The sequence below is a fragment of the Neoarius graeffei genome, chromosome 24, assembly GCF_027579695.1.
Source record: "Neoarius graeffei isolate fNeoGra1 chromosome 24, fNeoGra1.pri, whole genome shotgun sequence".
NCBI lineage: Eukaryota > Metazoa > Chordata > Actinopteri > Siluriformes > Ariidae > Neoarius > Neoarius graeffei.
The window spans coordinates 39242046-39256605 of record NC_083592.1 but is presented as its reverse complement, the minus strand read 5'-3'; the positions used below and the strand labels follow the sequence as shown (position 1 = coordinate 39256605).

The following is a 14560-nucleotide window of genomic DNA, read 5'->3' as shown; positions in this document are numbered from 1 at the left end:
AGGAGCAAAGTTTAGTTGGTTATTATTACTTCCCCCTGCCTGATTATTGCATTGTGTTCAATGAAGGAAGAGTTTAAAGCATATACGCAGAACCACGGCCTCACTTTTCGTTTATAAATGCCTTGAGACCTCAAGAATGGCACAGGAATAGTTTTAAGCGTTAACAATAAATCTAATATCGTCATTTTTACGATCAAGGTGATTCATATAGGTAGCGGTCTGAGTGAATGACCTTGACGTCACAGCAGGAAGGCTATCGGTCTCATCGCCATTTCTGCTATACTAAAACACCGAGCTGACTGCAACTCTGATCCTCCATTTTGAGCTAATTTATCGCCATGCCACGTAGATGTGTTGCTGGCCGGTGCAGCAACATGACAGAAAGTGGATTTACGTTGCATTCATGGCCCAAGAATGTTCAAACTGCAAAGATTTGGACGCGTTTTGTGAGAAGTTCACGGGCACATTGGGCGCCTACGAAGTGGTCTCTCCTCTGCTCCGCACATTTTACTGAAGACTCGTACGAGACCTCTGATCTGTTGAGGAGCGTTGGCTATAAGCCTGTATTAAAAGAGGGTGCAGTACCAACAATTAAAGGAAAAGAAAACTACAAGAAAAGGAAAGTAAGTTCAGTTGCACCAGTTCTCCCAGAGTGTGAGCCGAGGGTTGTTGCTAAAACCCGGGACGGAACGGGACGTGACATATTATCGCTCAGGCAGTGACCTCCCTGCGATTGTTGCTGAGACCGGTGATGTCCCGTCCCGGGTTTTAGTAATTGTCTGAGCTGAGCAGTAATGGCGGAGTACTCAGTATGGGGAAAATGGAGAATGAGTGGAGCAGCCATCTGATTTCTCCGCTGGATATGCTCGCCTCAGCAGCAATATCTCGCCCTTACGTGGAAGAAGCGAATGAACGGAGAACTGAACGAACAACTGAAAGTCAGATTGTTTTAAAACAAATCGGCCAGAAGATCGGCTTTCAAGAAGCGAGAACGCAGACGGGTAAAACGCGACTCTCATTTGGATACAAAACAACAAAAACAACAACAATCATCGTTTACCTGCATTTATGTAACTTCTATTGTGTGTTTTAGTTACCAGTGTAAGATGATTTAATTTGCTTCAGAATGTGATTGTCTCAGTTCATCTGATTATTTAATGAGCCTTTTACGTTTTATCAGTGAAAATGCATGCATGTACCGTATTTTTCGGACTATAAGTCGCACTTTTTTTCATGGTTCGGCTGGCCATGCGACTTATACTCCGGTGCGACGTATATATGTTTTTTTTTTTCACCGTGGAATAACTGGAGCTGATGCCGAGTCTGACGACAGCCACGCAGAAGAAGAGGAAACGGTTGATGATTTTGTTTTGCATTTTTAAAAATAACTTTCCTTCCAAGATGAACTTTATTCTTCGTCTCTGATGTTATGGTGTTAATGGCCTGAATAACGTTTAATGTTTTTATCTGATATGACGTTAACTGGCAGGCGCACTTTCTGCCTGTTTTTTTCTCTGAGCGGTTGTTGTTGTTGTTGTTTTTTTCACTAGACGGTTGTTTTTACTACTGTACCTGTCTTTGGAGATGATATACCTATAGCCTACTTGGCCTCTGATTTGATGAAATAAAATTCGACAAAAATGAAGAATGACACTCCTCGATGATGACTACAGCTTTAATAACAAAGATGAAAGAGCCATGGGGCGATAATAAGCCCTACCGGTAAAATAATCTAAAAGCAAACTGATTAATGCATCAGTAATAGGCTACTAATATTAGTTATAATAATAATAAAGGCTATTAGTAATAACGATAGTGATAGTATTAAAGATAGTAGTAGATATTTAAAATAATCAGACTAGGCTACTGACAGGGCAAAGGGCGCGTTATCACTGCTCAGCTGTTCGTTTATTAAATAAACAATGCAGTCGCGCAGTAACCACGCGCCGCTTATCAGATACAATCACAGATTCTATGGATAGAATAACCCTTCAAAAAAGTGCGACTTATAGTCCGGTGCGACGTATATATGTTTTTTTCGTCTTCATAATGCATTTTTTGGCTGATGCGACTTAAACTCCGGAGCGACGTATAGTCCGGAAAATACGGTACATGTATGTTGCATAAGTTATAACACCCATCCTGTTTTAATGAGAGTCAACCCACAATCAATGAAGTCAAATCAGTCTTAGTTGAGCAAGTCAGTAACGCTATTTCTTACTTTCACCTTACATTTTTATTTATATGACTTTGGTCTATAGCTGTCAAAGGCCTCGGTCTTAAAACCGGTTCCCGCTGTGACATCACGCACTCAGGCATAGCTGGCTCAGCGGGGCGGCTCAAATGCCAACTTTGGTCGATTTTAACTTCAAAAAATATATTTTTTTAATTCTCATTTATGCAGCATACAATAGTCAAGGATGGAGATACTATCCACTCAGAAATTTACTTAAAAATAAAGGTTCTGCGTCTCTACTTTAACATTTGCGAGAGCAGCTGAGTGAATAAAGCGAATTATCTAAAAACAAAGAAAACATCAGTCCTGGTGCTCATTATTACTGACTCAGTAAAATTCCACTCCAGAATGTTATCATTTCTGTGCATGAATTTGGCAGACACTTTTTACCCCAAGCAACATACAACTGAAATGATCAGTTCAGGGACCGGTGGTTATCTATTCTCGAGGATCTGAGATCTAAGCTCAAAATTTTCCAATCATTAGCTCGCCACCTTAATCACCGACCCTCCGCTTCTCTCAGAACGTCATAACCCATCAGGGCTCTTCCTCACTACACATTCAGCAGATACATTACTGGGTCTCTTACGCTGTCTAATGTTTACAGACGTGAATGAAAAGGGCTTCTGTTGATGACCGAGGAAGCTAAGCGAACTGACACATTCAACCTAATGCATATCCTGTTTGATGAAAATCTGCCGAGAAATAATGGCTTTGAACATCTTCTTCTCAAATGTTCTGCTTACCCTTTCACTTCATGAAAGATATGCTACGTGGGGAAAAGCACTCCGTTATTTCACTAATGATGAACGTCAGTTTTCATTATGCAAATGAGAAAACGGCTAACTGGTGCTTATAGCAGTCCTTCCTTTGTTATCATGCTTTGGGGGTGTGCGGCTTTATAAAACAACTCAAGGTCAAGAAAAGGCCCTCGCTTAACCTCCATGGAAGGCATTCAATTAGCGCACCTCTTTTTACTAATCTGCTAACATGCTACCAGGCCAAGTCAGTGTTGCAACACACTCAATGCACACGTTCTCTACCACTGTTGAAAGGCTTGAGTTGTTCAAAAGACGTTTAAGCCTAGGTCACAACCGGACGTACGATTTTTTTGGCCGTGCGATTTTTGGCATTTCCCAAATCGCTGCGTTTTTTTTTTGTTCGTGGAGAAAGACGCACGTTGGCCATAAGTTTGTCTTGCAACCTGAAAAAAACGTAAGCGCCCATAGAGTTTGTTTGACATGACAAAGAACCTCTGCAGCCGGTCTGCGACCAGTCTACGGCTCGAACATCAGCACGTCACACGCGCGCCCTCCGTGCGTTTCTTGCATTTTTTGCACGTAGACCGGCCGTAGGAGCACGTACGGCCGGTTGTGACCGAGGCTTTAGTTGAAGTTTCTGGAGAATGTACAGTCGGCAGTGTAACGTGGCACCAATAGAGGCCTCCCTGACCACAAGTTACTGATCACAAATAATCCTAATTATTCTATCCACATCCACTGGATATGAGCAATCGTGCGCTCTGATTGGCTACTCTACTACTAGGATATCAGCTCATGTACTGTGAGTAGAGAAAAACAAAATGGCGGCACGTGTTGCTGAATCAATCAAAGACGAAATAAAAACTCTACTCAAAACCCCCCCCAAATTTTTTTTTAAAAATCAACAAAATATGGAATAAAATATTTGATGGTAAGAACATCCATCCATCCATTATCTGTGGCCGCTTATCCTGTCCTGGTAAGAACATATCTTTTTTATTTTTCAAGAATTATTATTATCGCATTTTTCACAAATTGCTCCTGTCATTTTGTCGGTTTGTTTACATTCGAAGCAGAAATGATTTTGTCGGATGTTTTGCATAAAGTTTTTATTTATCGAATTTGCAAAAAATAAAAATAAAAGTGTTCTGTTTCTCAAAATCCAGTGAATGTGGACAGGAAAAAGTTATTCCACTCAATCTCGCTGTACATGGCTTACAGCCAACTTGGCTATTAGCTCATGTATGACTTGATTTCGTGGAATAACTGTTAAGCAATTGTGCCAGAGGTATAAAAAATTTAAATGAAAAAATGCAGTTTGTCAAGTTACCAGAAAAGTGTCTTTTGCAAAGATGCAAATCGGTCTACCCTGAAGACTTTCCCATGGTCGAAAAATTTTAAATTGTGAACTGATTCACGTTGGATTGGACTGGAAACGGATCCTATTGGTGGGGAATCTAATCAGATCATAAGTGAACTGAATCGTTACTGAAAGATGAAGTTTCACACCCCTGCTTAAAACATTTCATTGAGAACTGTATACAGTGGTGCTTGAAAGTTTGTGAACCCTTTAGAATTTTCTATATTTCTGCATAAATATGACCTAAAACATCATCAGATTTTCACACAAGTCCTAAAAGTAGATAAAGAGAACCCAGTTAAACAAATGAGACAAAAATATTATACTTGGTCATTTATTTATTGAGGGAAATGATCCAATATTACATAACTGTGAGTGGCAAAAGTATGTGAACCTCTAGGATTAGCCGTTAATTTGAAGGTGAAATTAGAGTCAGGTGTTTTCAATCAATGGGATGACAATCAGGTGTGAGTGGGCACCCTGTTTTATTTAAAGAACAGGGATCTATCAAAGTCTGATCTTCACAACACGTTTGTGGAAGTGTATCATGGCACGAACAAAGGAGATTTCTGAGGACCTCAGAAAAAGCGTTGTTGATGCTCATCAGGCTGGAAAAGGTTACAAAACCATCTCTAAAGAGTTTGGACTCCACCAATCCACAGTCAAACAGATTGTGTACAAATGGAGGAAATTCAAGACCACTGTTACCCTCCCCAGGAGTGGTCGACCAACAAAGATCACTCCAAGAGCAAGGCGTGTAATAGTCGACGAGGTCACAAAGGACCCCAGGGTAACTTCTAAGCAACTGAAGGCCTCTCTCACATTGGCTAATGTTAATGTTCATGAGTCCACCATCAGGAGAACACTGAACAACAATGGTGTGCATGGCAGGGTCGCAAGGAGAAAGCCACTGCTCTCCAAAAAGAACATTGCTGCTCTTCTGCAGTTTGCTAAAGATCATGTGGACAAGCCAGAAGGCTATTGGAAAAATGTTTTGTGGAAAGATGAGACCAAAATAGAACTTTTTGGTTTAAATGAGAAGCGTTATGTTTGGAGAAAGGAAAACACTGCATTCCAGCATAAGAACCTTATCCCATCTGTGAAACATGGTGGTGGTAGTATCATGGTTTGGGTCTGTTTTGCTGCATCTGTGCCTGTTTTGCTGCATCTGGGCTAGGACGGCTTGCCATCATTGATGGAACAATGAATTCTGAATTATATCAGCGAATTCTAAAGGAAAATATCAGGACATCTGTCCATGAACTGAATCTCAAGAGAAGGTGGGTCATGCAGCAAGACAACGACCCTAAGCACACAAGTCGTTCTACCAAAGAATGGTTAAAGAAGAATAAAGTTAATGTTTTGGAATGGCCAAGTCAAAGTCCTGACCTTAATCCAATCGAACTGTTGTGGAAGGACCTGAAGCGAGCAGTTCATGTGAGGAAACCCACCAACATCCCAGAGTTGAAGCTGTTCTGTACGGAGGAATGGGCTAAAATTCCTCCAAGCCAGTGTGCAGGACTGATCAACAGTTACCGTAAACGTTTAGTTGCAGTTATTGCTGCACAAGGGGGTCACACCAGGTACTGAAAGCAAAGGCTCACATACTTTTGCCACTCACAGATATGCTTTATCTACTTTTAAGACTTGTGTGAAAATCTGATGATGTTTTAGGTCATATTTATGCAGAAACATAAAAAATTCTAAACGGTTCACAAACTTTCAAGCACCACTGTACCTAAATGTTGTGACCTGGGCAAAAACTGTCTGCTTTCTTACCGAATCCAAATAATAAATGGATGAACCTCTCTAGGCTGATGTTCCGAAGATCCACAGTGGTTTGATGATGGTGGGAGTACGCAAGGTTAACAAGGCAGAGAGAAAGAAGAAGCCTGCTCTCAGACTGTAAAAGGGACGAGAATTTCCAAGCAACCAGAATGGACTGGGTAATCATTTCTCATTCCTGGATGCTTGCAACAATGGCACAATGGCACGCCAACACTTTGCTATAGCAACCCGAACCACCAGACGTGCGTTCACCCCATCGTGAATGTAAAGAGATGCTGAGTGCCAACCTTGAGCTTCTCACATGTTCAGTCGAATCATAAACCTTTTTCACAGAAAGTTTCTGAATGAGAAGTACTCTGAGGTCAAACCAAATATTTTATTGCCTATAGACCCCTTCGCAGTAAACGTCATTCATACGAAAGCGGAAATTGCGCGTGCAGCCTGGACCCAAAAAAGACTCAGAAATGCCTAGTTGTTGTGTTGTCGGGTGTCAGAATCGTAGCAGTGATGGGGTTAAAATGTTCAGAATTCCAGCAGGATCTCACCCATTCCAAAAAAAATCGCCGAAGTCTATGACTACAAGCCATCAAACGTGTAGACTGGGATGAAAGCACTATCAAAAATGTGCGGGTTTGCAGCGCCCACTTCATCACAGGTAAGATCAGGCTATTTATTAAATCTTTCTTTTTTATTCTTTCTAGTCTTCGTTTATTGATGTAGCAAAATACTTTGGTAACGTTTGTCTGATTAGCTGGGTCATAGTTACACAATGTAATGAATATCGTTAGCATGTTAACTTAGCTTTGCATGCAATTTTGTTTGTAGGAGAGGTCTCGCTTGACTCAAGCAGTCCAGATTTTGTGCCATCATTATTTGTGTCTGCCGAAAATCACAATTTTAAAGCAAGGATGGAAAGGTAAAATTGTGTGCCCTCACTCTAAATGCCAACTTACGTTGGCTGCTCTAACCTAGCTCCCGCCCCGTTCAGTTTCATTTCTGCTCTCTGCCTCTCGCTTTTTACGCAGCTCTGATTTCTCTTAGCTGCACTCTTTACACTATCATTCCTTTCATGCCGTTACCTCCTGCAAATTGCTGTTTAGTGTTGGTATTTGCTGTTGTAGCTAAAGCCACATTGCCATCACATCACTGGCATAATTTGATTAAAACAAAATGAATATGAATGTCCCATTGTTAATCAAGTTGTACATGCCCGCACATAACATAATCATATGCGTCTAAAGACTTGTTGGCATGAAGTTTTTCGTGGGTGTACACTGAAGTCTTGTCAGTAAGGTACGAGTATATATCTGGCCATTGTATACCAGGGAACTTACTAACATCGTCCGTCCACTCTTTAATTAAATGCGGATCCGGTAGGCGATGTCCACTTGTTAGAGTTAACTTATTTATGTAGCATTCTCGATCTTGTAACGACAATTGTTTGGCATAATCTGACAGCTCATAATGCCGGTCTATGGGCAGCGCCATTGTTTCTGGGTCCAGGCTGCGCGCGCATCCTGGCAACGGTCGGTTTGTTTACAAACATGCGAAGGGGTCTATAACCTATTGAGTGCTGGACTTCAAATGATTTATTTAACATTTTATTTAATGATAGCTACTTTATAGCTAATTACGTGTCTTCCAATGAAGCGCGCATTTCCACACTCCACATAAGTACAGCTGGCATATCCAACATAATTCAATCGCCTTCCTGCGTTCAAATATACTGCTTTTAGACTGAGAAAGGTGGTTAATTATCGGTAATCTTAGGAGCCTGGATGTGTGCAGAAGATTTGTTTGCATGACTGAATAAAACACAGAATTCCCACAGAACATACTGCTTGGCAATGGGCCTGTAGCACAAAAGGCTTCAGATTGCTGTGACCCAGGAAGTTGGCATCCCAGGGGGTAATACACGTTTTGATTGCACCTGATTGTGACAACATGAGGTGAAATCCAGCCATCAATCTGAAGGTCCCTGAAGGCCTGTGAGAGCTGTGCCAAAATCTGAACATCACCCAGTTACAGTAAAGGTAATAATATACCGTAGAGCACTTTTATTCATTGTTCGAGATCATCAGTTCTCTTGCGAAAACTAATGATGAATTCGAGAATCAAGGTTGAAAAGTTTGTTGCAAATTAAAACTCGGCAAGATGGATCTCCATCGTCCTTTATCTAACGCTGCTTTAAAGGAAAAGGCAACTTTTGTACAAAACCAGGTGTGTAATAGGAGAAAAACATATACGTAATCAATTCCGTTCATTATTTCCATTATATATCGAACATGAAAAAATATTTTTAACTTTGAAATCATGAATTGACACAGAGGAGTCGAAGTTGGAGGAGTCAGCCATTTTGAGATTGTGGGCAACTATAAACCAATCAGAATCTTTCGTTAAGGCGCCTCCCTCTGATCTGTGACGTCACTGGGCCCATGAAAACAGTGTTTACAAGCAGATCACTGTGATTAGGAGTCCCGGCGGGTGGCTTGTATTCGATTCGTTTATATCCCGACCTTGTCAGCTGTCAGATTTATGTTCATGGACCCGGTAAGCTCGTCTCGTCTCGTCTCGTCTTCTTCCGCTTATCCGGGACCAGGTCGCAGAGGCAGCAGTCTAAGCATGGAAGCCCAAACTTCCCTTTCCCCAGACACCTCGGCCAGCTCCTCGGGAAGAACACCGAGGCGTTCCCAGGCCAGCCGAGAGACATAGTCCCTCCAGCGTGTCCTGGGTCTTCCCCGGGGCCTCTTCCCAGGGGGACATGCCTGGAACACCTCCCCAGGGAGGCGTCCAGGAGGCATCCGAAAAAGATGCCCGAGCCACCTCAGCTGGTTCCTCTCGATGTGGAGGAGCAGCGGCTCTACTCCGAGCTCCTCCCGAGTGACTGTGCTTCTCACCCTATCTCTAAGGGAGCGCCCAGCCACCCTGCGAAGGAAACTCATTTCGGCCGCTTGTATCCACGATCTTGTTTCAGTCATTACCCAAAGCTCATGACCATAGGTAAGCTAGTAAATAATATATATATTTTTTTTCTTTACCAAATTCTAACAGAAAACGAGAGCGCCCGAAAGGGAAAACCGAGCCGAGCCGCTTCACGCATGCGCAGTAGGCTTGGTAGGACAAATCCAAATAGGAGTCATTCAGGATTCAGCCATGTTTTTGCTCCGTGTTTTTACTCGACCAAAGTTATACAGTATTATGAGCTTTAAGTTGCATAAATAAAACCATTTGGTGAAACTTTGAAGAAGCGATTGTACTGGTTTTTTACCTTATTACCATGAAGCACTGAAGAGTTCTTTTCAGTGGTGGGCCGCATGACGTCATGCAGTAGATCAATATGGCGGAACGCATCTTCGCTGAGCTCAGCGCAAGCCCATATTATTAAAAGTTAAAAGATACTGTTATGCGGTCTGTTCTTTCTCTATAAATTCCATGATCGATTACTTTATATATTTATCTATCTATTTGTGGTGATTTTGTACAAAAGTTGCCTTTTCCTTTAAGAAAACGAAAGAACAAGAGAGAGCATGCATTTGATGACACAGGGGGCACGCACCGGGGTGTTCGTAGTCCACTGAGATATCTGAAGACATTTGCAACAGAGCGGATCTTCTATACACCACGTGCACTCGTCCGTTTTCCTCATACTGCTGCGCACCACGCTCCAGAGGCTCAATGAAGTATTCATCAGAGTCGACACGGATCATGCCAGCCTTTAGGGAATAAAAACAAAAACATGACATTCAGCTTTGCTGTAGGGATGAGCCACAGGTTAGGTCAGATAAATTTCATTCTTGAAGGTTAAGTTATGAATAACAATGTGAACTTTTGCTTGTCTGTAAACTTTTTTTTTTCAACTCCAGCAACTTGTAGTAATCCTGTATTCATTAAAAATAAAAACAACAACAACAAAAAAAAAGGTATGTGAAAATACAACCCTTTGCAGTGTTTCACCTAAGTTTACTGGTTTGGGGGGGAACTGCTGGATGAGGACGGTCACCTGCAGGACCCCTCCCCACGGCTCTTATTATACCGTAGATGACTTGCAACCACGTGATCAAAATGTGCTACGCCATGAGCGTCCGCCATGATGGTGGATATACAAAGCAACTAGGACGGCAGCCGCTGAAAGCGTGTCTGTAAACAATGCTGAATTTTTTCACCATTACTACGATTTGAACGATCGAGCGAAGATTCGATACAAATTGAAGATAGATATGTGTGGTTTCGACCCATGTTATTTAAAAAAGTCAGACTTTTCTGAAGATAAGACGCTTCTACCGACCACAGTACGAATACAGGTCATTTCATCCAATGCCTTTGTCCAATAGTTAAGACATTTCGTCGTCGTCATGGTGCGGGATGACTCAGGGCGGCTGAGCGTCCGTGGCCCGTCGCACAATATCCTTCCAGCCCTCTCTGTCTTTCGCCGCACGGGCAGCAGTCGAAAGCCCCATCCCAGTCAAGGCCACTACTCCGTCCATCACACGTGCCTTTTGCCGGCCTCTTCGTCGCGTACCGAAGACCATGCCAGTGATGAAATCGGCCACTGTTCCCTCCGCTCTCATAACATGGCCAAAATACCGCAACTTCAGCTTGTCACAATACTTCATCAGATTCCAGCTTCCTCCAATTTGTTGCCTCAGATTGACCAGAAGACCAGTTCTCGAACACTTCGATTCTCTTCTGATCAGACTTTTTCAGCGCCCAAGACTCAGCCCCATAGGTGGCAATCGGAAACACCAGTGACCGGAGGAGGCGTAGCTTTGTGCGTTGACAGATGTTCCTATCCGTCCATACAGGGGCCAGGCTGATAACTGCCGTCTTCGCAATCGCAAGTCGCCGCCGTATCTCGGTTGTCTCATTGCTGTCTGGGTTGATCATCGCTCCTAGGTAGTTAAAAGCCTCGATCTCTTCCACTACCTCGCCATCAACCACCAGCGTCTCCGGTACAAAACTGTCATCGTCGTCAGTGCTCGCATCCTTGCCGACCACCATCAATTTCGTCTTCTGCACGTTCAAGAACAGACCAGCTTTTTCACTGCCTTCCTTTACACATCCCAGTAGTTGTTCCAGTTCGCGCATAGAGTTCGCCACCAGAGCCATGTCATCCGCATAGCGTAAGTTGGTGATACACCTGCCTCCCACATAGATCTCGCCGGTGAAATCCTGCAATGCTTCGCGCATGATTCGCTCATTTCGTCCAAAGCCTTTTTCATACGCACTATCAATTATTTTATATTTCAGGCATTTGTTTGATGGAAAAAAAGGAGGAATTCTCAATGGAATTTGACCTAAGCAAAACATTTTTGTAAAGCAAATGAGGGCCATAGTACGTGAGCTTTGACACTAATGAGTGTATTAAGGGGCGTAACCACGTCGGCCCGTGTCACTTGCTGACCCTGGGATGAGTTCACTCCCTTGCCATTGCAGGCTACTCGCTTGCATGTCTATGTTTCCGGCTGGATCATATTAAATCTTCAGGCGTGGAGCAGTGCTCTTGCGGGGGCTTCGTTTGCGAATCCCGGGCAGAGGCGCGGTCCTACTGTCCTGAGACTGTGTTCTTTCGAAGGGGGAGGCTTAGAAGGAGGTGCCTGTAAAATTTGGCTTCGCTGTGAGCTCCGTTGGCCGAGTTATTAATTTTTTAAGCCAGCTGGATCAGGTTAAATCTTTAAGCGCAGAGCAGTGCTCTCGCGGGGCTTTCGTTCGCGAACACCGGAATACCTCATCTCATCTCATCTCATTATCTCTAGCCGCTTTATCCTTCTACAGGGTCGCAGGCAAGCTGGAGCCTATCCCAGCTGACTACGGGCGAAAGGCGGGGTACACCCTGGACAAGTCGCCAGGTCATCACAGGGCTGACACATACTGTAGACACAGACAACCATTCACACTCACATTCACACCTACGGTCAATTTAGAGTCACCAGTTAACCTAACCTGCATGTCTTTGGACTGTGGGGGAAACCGGAGCACCCGGAGGAAACCCACGCGGACACGGGGAGAACATCCAAACTCCGCACAGAAAGGCCCTCGCCGGCCACAGGGCTCGAACCCGGACCTTCTAGCTGTGAGGCGACAGCGCTAACCACTACACCACCATGCCACTGCACAAAGATATGGCATAGCTAAAAGAATGCTTAAAGCAGTGGAAAAACAAAGAGAGTTGCGCACACATGATTATGTTTTGTACAGAATGTTGCTTGACCCCGAATTTGTATATCCACCAACAAGGCCGACATCCGGGTTTCTATTTCACTTTGACGTCACTTGAAAGTCAAGGATAGAGCACTTGGACCTGAACAAGCAGTTAAAGGAGTCATATTTAAGTCTTCACGTTTATTTGAGAACAATAATTAGAACATTTCTTACAATAGAACTGCACTCCTGGTTTTGGGGGGGGATTTTTTTCGGACCTTAAAGGAACAGTCCACCGTACTTCCATAATGAAACATGCTCTTATCTGAATTGAGACGAGCTGCTCCGTACCTCTCCGAGCTTTGCGCGACCTCCCAGTCAGTCAGATGCAGTCAGACGCGCTGTCACTCCTGTTAGCAATGTAGCTAGGCTCAGTATGGCCAATGGTATTTTTTGGGGCTGTAGTTAGATGCGACCAAACTCTTCCGCGTTTTTCCTGTTTACATAGGTTTATATGACCAGTGATATGAAACAAGTTCAGTTACACAAATTGAAACGTAGCGATTTTCTACGCTATGGAAAGTCCGCACTATAATGACAGGTGTACTAACACCTTCTGCGCGCTTCGGCAGCGCATTGATACGGAGCTCAGATATCGATGCGCTGTCGAAGCGCGCAGAAGGTGTTAGTACGCCTGTCATTATAGTGTGGACTTTCCATAGCATAGAAAATCGCTACGTTTCAATTTGTGTAACTGAACTTGTTTCATATCACTGGTCATATAAACCTATGTAAACAGGAAAAACGCGGAAGAGTTTGGTCGCATCTAACTACAGCCCCAAAAAATACCATTGGCCATACTGAGCCTAGCTACATTGCTAACAGGAGTGACAGCGCGTCTTACTGCGTCTGACTGACTGGGAGGTCGTGCAAAGCTCGGACAGGTACGGAGCAGCTCGTCTCAATTCAGATAAGAGCATATTTCATTATGGAAGTACGGTGGACTGTTCCTTTAAAATGTGTGTGTGTGTGTGTGGGGGGGGTCCTGTCCCCCCAGTATAATGGTAGGGGAAACACTACTTTGCAAGTAAAGCATTATTTTATGTTCTTTTCCATAATATGCTCTGTAGGATTTATAGGATAGTATTATTGTACGGTAATTGAGACAGTTTTACTCATTAATCACTAGTATTCTTACTCAGGACTGTTTTATCTCCACTTTTTTGTGAGCTACTCTGTACAAGCAGCGTAGGTGTTCCCCCCCCCCCCCCCCCCCCCCTTCCTTCTGAGCTTTTCTCACTTTTCCATCGTATGGTATGGTCAGACTTTCGACAGGCACTCCCAAATTTGTGACAGCCTTTCAGATTGAGACAAAATTTTTATTGACTATTTTTTGAATGAGATTGTTTATTTTATTTATCTATTTATTTATGCATCCTGAGTTATATCAGAAATATTACAGATCATGCATTCATCCTGTCTTCAGGGTCTCTTTTAGCGGGGGTAATAAAATACTTTTGTGCATCGATGAAGCTGAATGCTGGTATTGAAAGGACAGTTTGGTCATGTAACGTACTATATTTCATACGTAGTCCGTCTGCAAATGTTCCTCTCAGGTGAGTATCTCCGTGTCAGCGGGAGTGTTTCAAGACTGGAGAGTGGGTATGTATGTGTCAATGTGTGCATACTTGATGGTTTGTGTGTGTAAGAATGTGTGCACGCGCTGACCTCCTTGCACTTTTAAAGCAGCTCTTTGAGTCAGTGCCTCAGCCCCAGAACCGGCCTCATATACTCATGTACACAGTCCAGCCTCTCAGAGCTGTGCTCTGGAATGTGCTCGAAGACTCTTTCTCTTTCTCTCTCTCTCTCTCTCTCTCTCTCATATTCCAGATTTCTCCTCATCAGAGGCTTGGCCTTCTTAGTGCTATCGTGTGCTCTTCAGAATCGGAGGTGCAAATGTTTGGGCACCCCTAGTGAAATTACATATTTCATTTATTTTGCAGTGAAAAGAAGTAAACACAACTTCTGCAACAAACTACTTTAAAATGATGTGTGTTTGTTGTTGCTGTTGTGTTTTGTTTGTTTTTTGCAAATCTCTATGCATCCGAATGCACATTATATTTTACTAACTTAAAAACAGGAAAAAAGACAAAACAGTAATTGTGGAATGTGCAACATTTTGAACACTTGTAAATTCTTATAATCTAATTAACTCGCTAGACCTTAATTGATTCATTACGACTTGTTAGGCAGGTCAAAAACTGTATAATACATTCT

General features: G+C 43.1%; 1 protein-coding gene across 2 annotated transcripts in view; it reads right to left on the bottom strand.

Annotated features, from left to right (window-relative positions):
* The window catches only part of adamts3 (ADAM metallopeptidase with thrombospondin type 1 motif, 3), a 221884-nt gene that overhangs the window by 165399 nt on the left and 41925 nt on the right, over positions 1–14560 (bottom strand). For both annotated transcript variants that reach the window (XM_060907220.1, XM_060907219.1), the window contains one exon: positions 9702–9858. In XM_060907220.1, the coding sequence (XP_060763203.1) occupies positions 9702–9858 (157 nt within the window). The remainder of the gene's footprint in view (positions 1–9701; positions 9859–14560) is intronic.